Raw genomic sequence first — 12,941 nt, 5'->3', positions numbered from 1 at the left:
AGGAGCTTCAAGCCTTTAACAGTAGTTCTCTGATAAGCTGAATCTGATGGTGTGATTTTCATTAAGATTTTTTTACTCTTAGGGGTGTTTCCCCCCTTTTTCAAAATTCAGGCAAGTTTTCTCTGGCCTCTGATGGGTAAAACTAAACTTAATGAAATATATATATATATATATATATATATATATATATATATATATATATATATATATATATATATATATATATATATATATATATATATATATATATATATATATATATATATATATATATATATATATATATATATATATATATATATGGAATCATCATAAGAAACCGATTTTTTTATATATGTATTGGTATAAAAATTCCGTTTTTTAGAGTTTTGGTTACTATTGAGCCACATCACTCCTTACTTAATTTGTTACCACGAACTGTTTGAAAGCCAAGAACATTTAAAATATCCTTTTCTTAACTAATTAAAAAAATATGTCGATTGAAAACAAACAGAAATTAATTTTTAAAAAGCTTTTTCACAAAAGAAGTATTCCAAACAAAAGTAAAGAGCTACATTAAACCAATGATTAGCGTTAATACAGTCAAAAAATTTTTTTAGCGTAAAACAACCATAAAACAACATCAATAAATAAATAAAACCGAAAATGAACATGAATTATGAAGAAATTACTTTTTGTTCATTTTCAACTGATAGTTTTTTTTAACTGATAAGTTTAAGGATATTTTAAATCATTTTATTTTTCTCTATAAGAATCCAAATTCTGGCAAACCATTTACATGTTGAACAAAATTTATTGGAAAACTTCCCTTTCCCGTGAAAAAATCTTTTTGGTCACTTATAAAGGGCGCTAGAACTTTTAATTTCCGTTTAAATGAGCCCTCGACATTCTTGGGCAATTGGTTCAATACAATCACCCCTAGTGAAAAAAATATGACAAAGCCACATTTTTGTATACAGGAGCTTGAATCCTCTAATTCAGGGTCGGTTATATGATGAATCTAATGGTGCGGTTTTCATCAAGATACCTTGCAATCAGGAAAGTTTTCTTTAAGTTTTCTCAATCAGGAAAAATCAGGTATGTTTTCTCAGGTTTATAGCTTTTGATTCGTAGCTCAAAACTTAAAGTATGAAGTACACTAAAAATAAAGTGCGATTCTTTAAATTGGTTAAGTGGAATGTTAAACAACCATATATTTCTTACAAAACTGGGAAAAGCAAGGAGCTCAATTTTTAATTCAAAAAATGTTCAATGCTGTTATGCAGTTTTTACACTTAGCAGGCGCTAAGTCTGGAATTTTAAAACAAAGACTCACAAAACAATGCTTTTCAATTCTACGAAAATAACGAGTAGTTGAACATCTATAGATCCTTTTCCCCAACACACAATTCAGCTTCGATATCTAAGTCTAACTTTTCGTAACTTGCGTACTCATACATTATATTCTGCGTTTAGCTGCAATTTCAACTTGATTCACAGGTCAATGGAAAAAAAATTAATAAAAAATCTTATCGAATAGACTTTATTGACGATATTATCTCCGGGAATACAAAATAGGAATATTTCACGATTTTACGATTCTGAAATACTTTTTATTGCTACTCTTTCTTTCTTAATATTAATAGCAATTACTGTTACAGTTATTAAACTAATCGATTAACAGCGTCTTTGGAAACAATTCCGTAGTTTTACTTACTTGACATGATAATTGATTACTTTTCCTTTAAGCATCGAAAGTGTTTGTGAATCAAATTCTTGGAATTCCGTACCAAGGAGACTTTCTGCAACGTTCTGTAAACTCTTCACTTCACTTTCAAGACGACGAATCGACCGCTTTGACATTCTAGAATACAAAAATTGTTTATATGACTATTCTGACTAAATAAAAAGCTGGATTTTTTTTTCTATAGACTACTTAAAAAAAATGGATGTAAATGTTACCATATTTAACAAAAAAGCTCTCTTTTTATCTCTCTATTATAATCTTTTTTTTTTTTTTTTACAAATTTTAATTTTTGGTTGTCATATAGCACTTTTCGATAGCGCTATCAATTCGAATTTATAAAAAGCGATTAGACACAAAAACTAGCATTCAAACGAGTCCTTAAAGAGCTCTCTATGATGTTCCAACTCCCCGCTAGCGGTGAAAATAAAAGGACAAATCAGTGCTACTCAAACAAAAAAAGCGATCTTCCTAGTTTTTCAATATGTGCAAGGGGAGAGGGAGTGCAAGCATCGTAAACAGGGTTTACGACAATGGCAATTTTCAATGGTTTACTTTTGTTTTGATCCAACGCCATTTCCGAGGAGTTTAAGGCTCTTTTTCAAAATTCCTGTAAATTTGTTTTCAGTATAATATTTTACTATCAAAATTAGTCGAAATAATAATCACCATATCTGAACCAACTACAAATAGAATTTTTTCTCACCAGAAAGCTTTTTCAAAACGCATTTAAAATTTTTTTGTTACTATGGGCCAAGGCCGTATCCTGGGGGGGGGGGTTTGCTCGGGGGGTTAACCCCCCCCCCCCCCAAAAAAATGTTTGTCTGACTCGTAAAAGTCAAAAATGAATATAAGCAAATTTTGTAAATGTTTTGAGTTTTTTGTATACCCCCCCCCCCCGAAAACGAACCCTTGTGTAAAACATCCCCTCAAGAAAATCCTGGATACGGCCCTGCTATGGGCCGGGGTTAGGTCTTTACTAGGTTGTAGCAATTACTGAAACCATGATGGTGATGGAAAAAGTTGTAAAGAAATAATTTAAACTCCAAATTAAATTACTAGAGTCAGAAATACAGTTGTTCCTTGTAACTTTCCTCTGTAACTTGTACCTTGCCCTAGTCGAGCAGTCAATTTTTCGGTGTATTCGTTAATGAAGAAGAAAATCAAATTATCAAGTGCAAAATCAGATTAGCAGCCGTATTAACAGTCTATATAAATGGAAAAGCAACCACTGTTTTTTCCTGGAAGGGGATGCAAAAAAAAAAAAAAAAAAAAAAAAAAAAAAAAAAAAAAAAAAAAAAAAATGCAATGCCTGCCTTATTATCCTCAAACTGATAAATGTTTCAAAAACGTTTTGTACCAGCCGGAAACACACGAAAGAATTTGTTCTGGATATAGCCCATACAGTCACATCACAGGAAAAAGCTAAATTATGAAAATGGCCACACAGGCCTCTGAGAAGCAACATATGGATAGCCGATTATCAACATAGATTTTTGTTAGGTTAACGCAAACAAATCAAATATTTTTTGAAGGAAGGCTCAAAGGTCTTCCCTGCCTAAGTACCTGACACTTGACGATAGCTGGACCTTTCCTTTGTGTTTACAGGAGGGTAATGAAAAAGCTAATATCAAAACACGGATTTTGGAATGGTTGTCTTTTTAAGAGCTGTTCAAACAGTAATATATAACATAAAAACGTTTACGACTGAAATGTCTGTTAAATAACTCGCTGGAAGGAATAAACGTCTTATACGTGATGGTGCAGGATATGTGGCAATCAGACCAGAGGCAGGACGAGCTAAAAGGATATCAAGATTTTATCAGGTGGAAAACCATAAGTTGCTGCAGGTCGCAAGTACACGATGGATTTCTCTAAAGGTGTTGTTTGAACAAATCTAGGAACAGTGGAACCCGCTCCTCTAACTTTTCACGAAATCACAGAGAAAGTGACTTAGCTGGAGACCAAGGAGCAAGAGAAGAGGCTTCAAAACTCTCTTCGCCTGTCCTACACAAGGTCAATATACTGAACAAAGAGCTTCAGGCAGTTGAAAAACGGGTTCACAGGCTTTAGGAGGCGAGCAAACTTACTTGTGAATCCTCAAGTCTTTTATTAAACAAGAAGGAATAACCTGCGTATGAGGTCCATTCGAAGTTAGTTTAGCCACAGCTGATTTTCTTGCGCTTGACTTTAAAGCTAAAGCCGAATTCAGATTGACACGTGAAAGGCCTGAAAAACAGTGACCAATGGAGTACTCAGCAGGTTCATCACATCCCAGTGATCTGTCCAGTGCTCTGGAGATGGGGATACACTTGTACCTCTGCTTTAATGTTCTTCAAATTTGCTAGGTGACACTGAGGTGGAACGCGACAAAATGTACAATTCAATTGAAAATTAGTGGTCTATGCTTCGAGAAAAAAAACAACAAGATATTGTAATGATGGTTGAAGAGAAATGTTTACTTTTATTTCAATTACATTGGAAAAAAGGGAAAAGTCAAAGTTTAAATACGAATTGGCAATGGAATAAATTACACTAGCTCTTAAATGAAATGAGAGTGATCAGAAGAGTGGAAGGGGCTGCATGCGCGCAAACTTTTTAACTTCACTCTTTTCAAGCGAATCTTACATTTTTCGGGCATCAATTCTCACTCGCTCAAAACGTTGGAAGTTGGCAACCCCAGTTGCACCTCCCTACTTCCTTCCATTTGTTTCTATATGTTATTGTTATAAAATAGGTTTTTAAGCGGCAGCCTCAAAAGGCAGGATTCCTTTTTAAGAGGAGCTATTTTTTATCAATGTTTGGCCTTTTCTAATTCAGTGTTCTAACAGTGGATTACGTGGCAAAATAAAGCCTGTTTGTTAATCATAGTAATTAAAAAGTTAATAGTTTATCAGTTAAGTCAGGCATACTCAGCTCAAGACTGAATAAGTGGGCAAATCAAGACGTTCACGATAATGAATTGTAAGTAAAGAACGGCCCTAGTTAATCGTAACGAAAACCCTAAAACTAGAAACTTCAAAAAAGATACATATATAAAACTTTTTAAGTTTAGCTTGTTGACTACGATAGAATTAGCTCGTGCCTTAATGACAAAAAATAATAGTGCAACAAATAGCAGGGAAGTGATTAAAGGACGCGATGCCCTCTCATATTCAAGAGGTTTTCTGTTTGTTTTCAGTTTTAGTGTTGGTCTTTAATGTCTTGTGAGCCAACTTTTTTTGCATTTTCATTGCTATTAAGAAAGCGGCCACCGGCTTAAAAAAAAAAAAATAAAGAGCGGCTGGTGATTTCATTTCAATATCATTTTCTCTGGTATATTACTTATTTTAAGCGCAACTAAAATAAAAACTTCAGTTAATAGACAACGGCCGTCAGACGAAGAAGAAAAAATGGACACTAGGGTAGTTTGGACCTATCCATTCCAGATGATGGATAGTTAGGACCTTTTCGGGTAGTGTTGTCATCTGAGCGAGTTTACTCGTAGGACTCCATTACATTTATGCATGTGATTTTTCCAGCCTGGAAAACTACGAAATAATCATAATCATATCCTTCAGTAAAACACGGCCTTCCGGGTCGAAGTGTCAGTACTGTCGAAAGGCACGTTGCCCGTGAATCATATGTTATGCAAGCCTGGTTTAAATGAATTTCCAGAATAAGCAATCGTCCAAAATCGGTGTAAATCCAATCTAAGCTTTCAACTTGAGCCCGGTACTTGTTCGAACAACCACCTAACTGAGTTGTATCCTTCCCATTACAGAAGCGGATTCTAAGATACATCAGCAAGAGTTCTGAAAGAGCACAAAGCTAAACTTTATGTTAAAATAGCACTTTAAAAATGACTTTTTGTAAAGCGTATGAGGTTTAGATTGTTTTGAAATTGTATGATTTTTGAAAAAAAAAAAAAATAAAAAACAAAAATTTTATACCGAAAAAATTTATCTTTTTTAAACAAAAACGAGGTCAAGATATATTAACGTCTGTTTCTTGGGTTTAACAACAAAAGACCGAGGAGTTCCCTTATTTTTGTAACAGCATTATCACATAAGGTTACTTAACAAACACTGGATTAGGGGAATAGGGTAAAACGTCGTTTCAAAAATTATCTATTAATGATCTATTCGACGAGCTTACAAATAAAAAACTAAGATTCTCCTCAATTTCAAAGCACAGTAAAATCCAGATATATGTATTCCCTTGATAACCCAAAATGGTTCAAACTCCTTCGTATCTAAAAACTTGAGCGGTTCGCCCCTCTGTATCGCAAGTTATTCGTTATCTAAAAGCTACAAGAATCCCCTGAAAATTGGATTCATCGAGTTTGGACACTTCTTACAAGGGAAGTATTTGTACCTGTCAGAAGCCACCAGTTCATTTTCCAGGAAGTCATTTGTAGGCTCACCAAGTTCACTGTCTCTCAGTAATGACTCTGCATCATGAAATTGCATTATATTATCCCCCTTTGGGATTGGTTGAACTAAAAGAAAAAGTAGTGTTAATTTTTCAAATAGAGAGATGATAACAGAAATGGAAATTGTACTAACAAAAGACAGTCACAATAGAGGCGGCTCAAGGGCCAAATCCATTAATGTCATGAAGGAAAAAAGCGAAAAAAGTTATAAAAAAATATTGCTCTACTTTTGCTTATTTTGTAAGCATCAGTAATGTAATTGGACTTAGTTTGATGTGTATTATTTTTTTCCTTTTATTTTTGGTGATGTGTTTAGAAAGAAGTTGTATTTTGGTATGTTTTGTGTAAGAGTCACTCTAAATGGGTGCTAAAGATATTCTAGTGGTCCATTCTATCTATTTATCGTTCTTACGTGTGCTGCTAGGTTTCAGAAAATCATCAGGTACACCAATCAGTTACATCAATAAACTATTTTAATGCTAATATTACACAGACTTGAAAATCCAGATCCAATAGGGGCATTTTCGAACTACCCATTCAAGTTATATATCACTATCACAATCAACTTTCCGGAAGTTATACAGCTTTTCACTGATATAATGAATTGGATTTAAGCAACATGAGTCAGCAATAGAGAATAGAAGGAATAAAAAAAAGGAAAAATATAGTAACCTGAAGTAGGTGAATAGTAATGTGAAGAGAAACAACAAAATGTGAGCGTTAAGCATTAGCAACTAAATTCTGCTTCAAGAATCGGTCGCAGCCCCCTGTTATTTTCCATTCATTTCATCATTCATTAAGACGGGGCACAGGCTATTCAGCCCAATCGGGCACCAAGAAGCTGCTGGACCAGGTTCTGCCAAAGTTATCTGTCTTCCATCTGCAGCCAAATGAGTTGAAGCCACGACTTTCCCCACTTGTAGCTATGTTACAGGGATGCTGGTAGACAAGAAGTGACTCAAGTAATTATCATCAAAACTGTTTGGAAACTAAAATCTTCTGCCACTCGCATGGACCAAGACTAGTAAGCAGGGTCATCTTTGAAATTAAAACTGGAAATTTATGATTATTCTACATAACAAAACACTTGCAAAATAAGAGATCATCTTATCATTTATATTGGTTCATTTTTCTGACAGATTTAACTATATTTACAGAGTTTTACAGCATTACTCGCTGAGAAATACATTTCTGTTTGTTATATTTTTAAATACTCGCATCAGTTCTGAAGATCATGTTTTATGTGAATGGTCCCTGTGAATTTTAAAGTGTTTGGAAATGGTTCCTACAGGGGAAAAAATTAAAGAGTAATTTAGCTTCAGTGAGAAAAAATGTATAGAAAAGAACTTAGGAACCATACATCGTTTCCCCAATAACGAATGACCACTTTGTGTAATGTACACATTCTGAATCGCTGTAGATTCCAATGTATTTTGAAGTCATTTCTAAAGGAAAATACTTTTCCAAGAATCATTTATGAAGTAACAAATTCCGTGGCTCAATAGGATTCTTTTTCTTATTTAAAATATAATTAAACACGACTCTTTTCATTTTTTGAATCAACAATTTGCTTAAAAAGTTCGATAAATAAGTTGTTTCTTTAACCATAAGACATAAAGATGCAAGAGCCGTTATCTTTAGAAAATATTTTAAACTGGCACACAATCTTTTTCTTCTTAGGTGGATTATTTACTATGCTGTATGCTAGATTTGAATAAAGGATTTCATAACAATTATATTCATCCTCAATTGCATGAAGTGGGTCAAGATTCAAAAGAATACAATATTTATATGATTTTTACCTTCTAATGAGATGGAGAGAAGTCACTAACTTCATAAAATATGCGTGTATAAAAATAAGAAATGTCAACGCAGCTTTGCAAGGTGGCAGCTCAAGAGTGATCTTGAAGCAATAGCATTTGATTTCTGCTTTTTAGTTAAATTAATATTTAAGTTTGGAGAATTATTGAATTACACAGAATCGATAAATTTCACTTAAAAAATAAATTCTATATCATGAAAGTAATGGCAATATGTCGATTATTTTAAAACTGTAGTTTTATTAATTTTCAAATCTTCGCCAAAAACAAATCAAGTAAAATCTTGGTGAATCATTTTATTCACTCCTTTATATAGCTGATGGAAGCCTATCTAGCTGTTCAGAACAAATATGTATACTGGGTTTTTGGTTTAGCCCTAATAGAATATGTAACAAATAAAAACAAAACAGGATGACAAGTTTGCACACTCAATCGCGTTCATTTATGACCATTTTATAAGGATGGATAAGAATCTTAATTCAACACTGAAACACGGACAATACATTCAAATTCCGAAATGAATTAGTCAATAAAAAAGGAGGGTACTTGAAAAGAAATAGGAATTTAATATATCCCAGTTAATCCGGCTTTTGTAATTTCACAAAAACACGAAATGGCACGATAAATTGCAATGTTTTATGGTAAATGCAAATGATGGTACACATATTACTTATTCAACTGGCATAATCGAGAAATAAACATCTATATTTATGTCATATATGGTTGGCCAAGAACAGAACATTCATATACGGATACAATGTTTTTTGGATAATAATATTACAAACATAGCTACGGATTAGGAAATGACGATACTGAAAACTTATTGCATTCAAAATTCGCTACAAATTGAAGCTTTTCCAGATATTGAACGTAGTTCGCGGGATGACTGACATCTGTAGGGTGTTATAATTAAAATTAGCGTTTAAGATGATACATTAAAACAAGAATGCATTAAGCCTATTGCTGACTCTAGGTGGGAGCAAAGGCCAAGCTAAGCCTGAAAATTTCTGCAGCGGTAGTAGTTCTAGGAATCGAAGCTTGACCCTTTATCCCTAGGTAGCATATGAAACCTGTTAGCGCACCTCAAAGCGGTGAAGGGGTGTAAACATCACTAGGCTTCACGCCAAGCAAGGTGATGGATAGCGTGCTGCAGGGTGACCTTGAGCAGTGGTGCCCCCCCCCCTCAAGGAAATCATAGCCTAGTAAACGAAACAGCATTTGCACTGGATTCTAGTTAATGGATAATTCTTCTGGGTATGGTTTGTTTTGGTGGGCTTTTTCGGACTAAACATCTTTTTCCTACTTAATGTATCTACTATGGGTTGTCTCCACATAACCGCATAACATTTGTGTGAATCGGAGGTAATAGACTTGAGATTGTTCGTGCAGGATTTCAACTCTTGTTGATTCAAGAGCATCACCAAGTACTGAAAACCATGCTGTGACCTAGATGGGCCCAGGATGGCACAAAGCCCGAGTTTCTTAAATATTGTGGTAATGAGGTTAGAAATAAGTTACTGAAGATTTTAAATATGATTTTTGAAAAGAGGAAAGTACCAAGCGATTTCAGGAAAACTCAAATTAAACCCCCGTGTAAGAAAGGTGATGAGAGTGAGTGTGGCAATTACAGAGACATTAGCCTGGTCTCTGTAGGTACCAAATTACTTAGTATAATGATACTTTTTAAACTTAAAGATGTTGTAGACAAAGTTTTGATACAAGAACGGTGCAATTTTAGAAAGGGTAGAAGATGTGTCGACGAAATTTTCACTCTTAGATTAATAAACGAGAAGTGTCTGAGTCATCAGACGCCTTTAGTCCTCGGTTTTATAGATTATGAGTACGCGTTTTTCATTCAGTAAATACACAAAAGTGATTAGTGTTATGTACGTGAATAATACTGCTCAGTTAAAATAGGAAATGGGGTTAGTAGTTGGTTTCGTGTTAAATCAGGAGTTAAGCACTGTTGCGTTCTATCCCCATTTATATGGACTATTTAGATGTACTTTGTCTTAAGGAGCACAGAAAAGGCAATGGAAGAACACGCAATCAAAATGAGAAGTAAAACTTTCCTGGACGTAGATTATGCCGATGATATAAGCATCCTAGATGAAAGTATTAGAAAATGAAAGAACTATTAGAGGTTCGACGAGTTCAGGGTGCAAGAGCAGGTTTAAAAGTTAATATTAAGAAGACCAAGTCATTAAACCTAGGAATAAGTGAAGATGAAAAGGTGAGGTTGGAAAACAAAAAGTTCAATCACGTTGACAGCTTCACTTACCTAGGTAGTATACTCCACCTGTTAGGACCCTTTCCTCTCGGGGCTCGATGAGCAGCCTTTCCCAAGCCAGGAAAAAAGGAGGGTTGGGCGAAAGGCTAATCCCCTAACCCTGTAAAATTTTTTTAGATGATTTTCGAAACGACACCAAAAAGTCTCGGACCTAATTCGATTTCTCTGGTAACGACTACTGACCGTCCCCGGACACGATTTTTGACAGAGAATGAACCTTTTCGTCTTGCTTTTTGGAATGTCAGGACTGTTAATCCTGATCCACAACCAGGTCGTCTAGAGGGTGTGATTAGAATTCTTCAATCATATAAGATTGAAAAAGCAGCTATTTCTGAAGCCAGGCTGACTGGCTCTGGTTCAATATATGTTGACAACTACGAAGTATTTTTTTCAGGTAAAGAGAAGAGACGCGAACCTGGAGTTGACCTAGTTGTCAGTAAACAAGCAAAGAAGTTGATGTTGGAATTTGTATCTATGACTGAAAGAATTATTAAGGCTCGTTTTGAAAGCTCCCAGTCTAAACTTGCCGTCGTTTCAGCCTATGCCCCCAAAAACAATTCTGATGGGGACACCAAGGACAGTTGCTATAGTGATTTGAACGACATACTCAATACAGTACCTGAGCACGATATATTAGTTGTGTGTGGCGACTTTAATGCCAAAGTTGGTAGTAATAACAGTTTTGCGCCTGATGTGCTAGGCCGGCATGGCCTGGGTGTTATCATTGATAATCGAGTAAGTGTGGTTGATATGTTTGCCGGCCGTAGTCTAATAGAAGGTGGACCATGGTTCCCCCCATCGTGAAGTACACAAATATAATTGGACTTCACCTGATGGTATTACAATAAGCCAGATTGACCACACATTAGTGAAAAAGCATTATAGACGATAGCTGGAGGATTTGCGGATTCACCGTGGTGCAGATAAATACTCTGACCACAAACGGTTGATTGCCAGTTTCAAATAAAAGCGACAGACCACGAAGAGATGTAAAAACCATATCAAGTCCTTTGACGTTCGGAAGCTCCAAGACAAGAGACTTCAACAAGCGTAATGTATGAATCTTGGAAACAGGTTTGCAATTCTTTCAACTGAAGACAACTGCAACAGTAAACGAGAGATGGGAGTCTATTGTAAAATGTGCGCGGGGTGCCGCCGAAGAAAACATCGGGTATGCAAAAAAGAAAAGTGAGCAGTGAATCAGTGACAAATCGTGGAAACTAACGTATGACCGAAAAGAAGCCAAAATCATCTTGGAATAATGCGAGAGTGAGTCCACTGTCGAGTACAAAGATTTTTGAAATCTAAATATAAAGAAGCCCACAAGGCCGTAAAGCGGTCTACCAGAGCTGACAAACGGTTCTTTCTTGAGACAAAGGCGGCTGAAGCAGAAGCAGCCGCGAGTAAGGGTGACAGTCGGACAGTCTATCGTATCACAAAAGAAATAACTGAAGACTTCAGAAAGCCAGCACTTGCGATTGAAAGTAAGGCTCGGCAACTTCTTACAAAAACGGAAGACATTGATAAGAGATGGAAGGAATACTTCGATGAGGTACTAAACTTTCCACCGCCTACAAACCAGGTATCCCCTCCGGCTGAGCTACAGTTCCTTCAACTTGACATAAGCGAAGAACCTATAAGCCTGCTTGAATTCATGACAGTATTGCATAACCTTAAGAATGACAAAGCTACAGGAGCTGTTGGCTTACAGCCTGAACTCTTGAAGTATAGAGCTGAAGTCATTGACGAGCCCCTTCACAAGGTTATTTCTCAGATATGGGAAACTGAAAATATTCCCACCGATTGGAAGAAAGGGGTTATCATCAAGCTCTTTAAGAAAGGCAGAACAACCGACTGTAATAACTGGCGAGGTATCGCTCTGCAGTCGGTAGGGAGTAAGATTTTCTGCCAAGTACTACTGAACTGTATTTAGTCAAAAGTCGACACAATACTAAGAGATGAGCAACATGGGCTTCGACCTGGAAGATCGTCCGCTGATTTGATATTCAGTTTGAGGGTACCCATAGAAGAAGCAAACAAATGGCAGACTAAGATTTTTGTTGCTTCCATTGACTTTTTGAAAGCGTTTGACTCGGTCCACAGGGACTCACTGTGGAAAATACTTCGATATTATGGATTCCCCGACAAAATTTTTCTATGATTGTCAGGCTATACGAGAATCAGTTTTATGTTGTACGGACTGATGATGGGGACCCTACAGAATGGTTCAGTGTGAAGTCATGTGTCCGCCAAGGATGTATCCTCTCCCCAGTGCTGTTTGCTATTCTCATCGACTATGTACTTCGAAAATGTAATTTCAGAGGTGGAATCCAGCTGAACCTAAGTCGCACATTCTGTGACGGCGATTTTGCTGATGATATAACCCTCCTATCTAATTTAAGAGAGGAGCTGCAGAATAGTATTGCTGTACTCTCCAGTATGGCCGGACGATTTGGTCTGTCAATCAGTACACAGAAAACCAAAGTCATGCGAAACAGCGTCAATACCCAACCTGCCCCACCGCTTAAAATCGGATGTGATATACTGGAGGAGGTTGAAGAGCTCAAGTACCTTGGTAGTGTCGTTAAATATGATGGCAGCCTTGAGCGGGAAATTCCCACACGGATTACATGCGCAGGAAGTGCCTTCAATAAGCTAAGAAATGTTTGGAGGAACCCAGTATAATATCTACAG

The 12,941-nt window shown here is 36.0% G+C and overlaps 1 protein-coding gene across 2 annotated transcripts in view; it reads right to left on the bottom strand.

Moving 5' to 3' along the window:
* Positions 1–12,941, bottom strand: part of Rcd5 (microspherule protein Rcd5) — an 82,163-nt gene that overhangs the window by 11,950 nt on the left and 57,272 nt on the right. For both annotated transcript variants that reach the window (XM_089099781.1, XM_089099782.1), the window contains 2 exons: positions 6,080–6,203; positions 1,697–1,843 (listed from right to left, as the gene is read on the bottom strand). In XM_089099781.1, coding sequence (XP_088955907.1) covers positions 1,697–1,843; positions 6,080–6,203 — 271 coding nt within the window. The remainder of the gene's footprint in view (positions 1–1,696; positions 1,844–6,079; positions 6,204–12,941) is intronic.

The sequence above is a fragment of the Artemia sp. Qi Xiang Cuo genome, chromosome 14 (assembly GCF_049724085.1).
Source record: "Artemia sp. Qi Xiang Cuo chromosome 14, ASM4972408v1, whole genome shotgun sequence".
Lineage (NCBI taxonomy): Eukaryota > Metazoa > Arthropoda > Branchiopoda > Anostraca > Artemiidae > Artemia > Artemia sp. Qi Xiang Cuo.
This window is presented reverse-complemented; position numbering and strand designations above follow the sequence as displayed.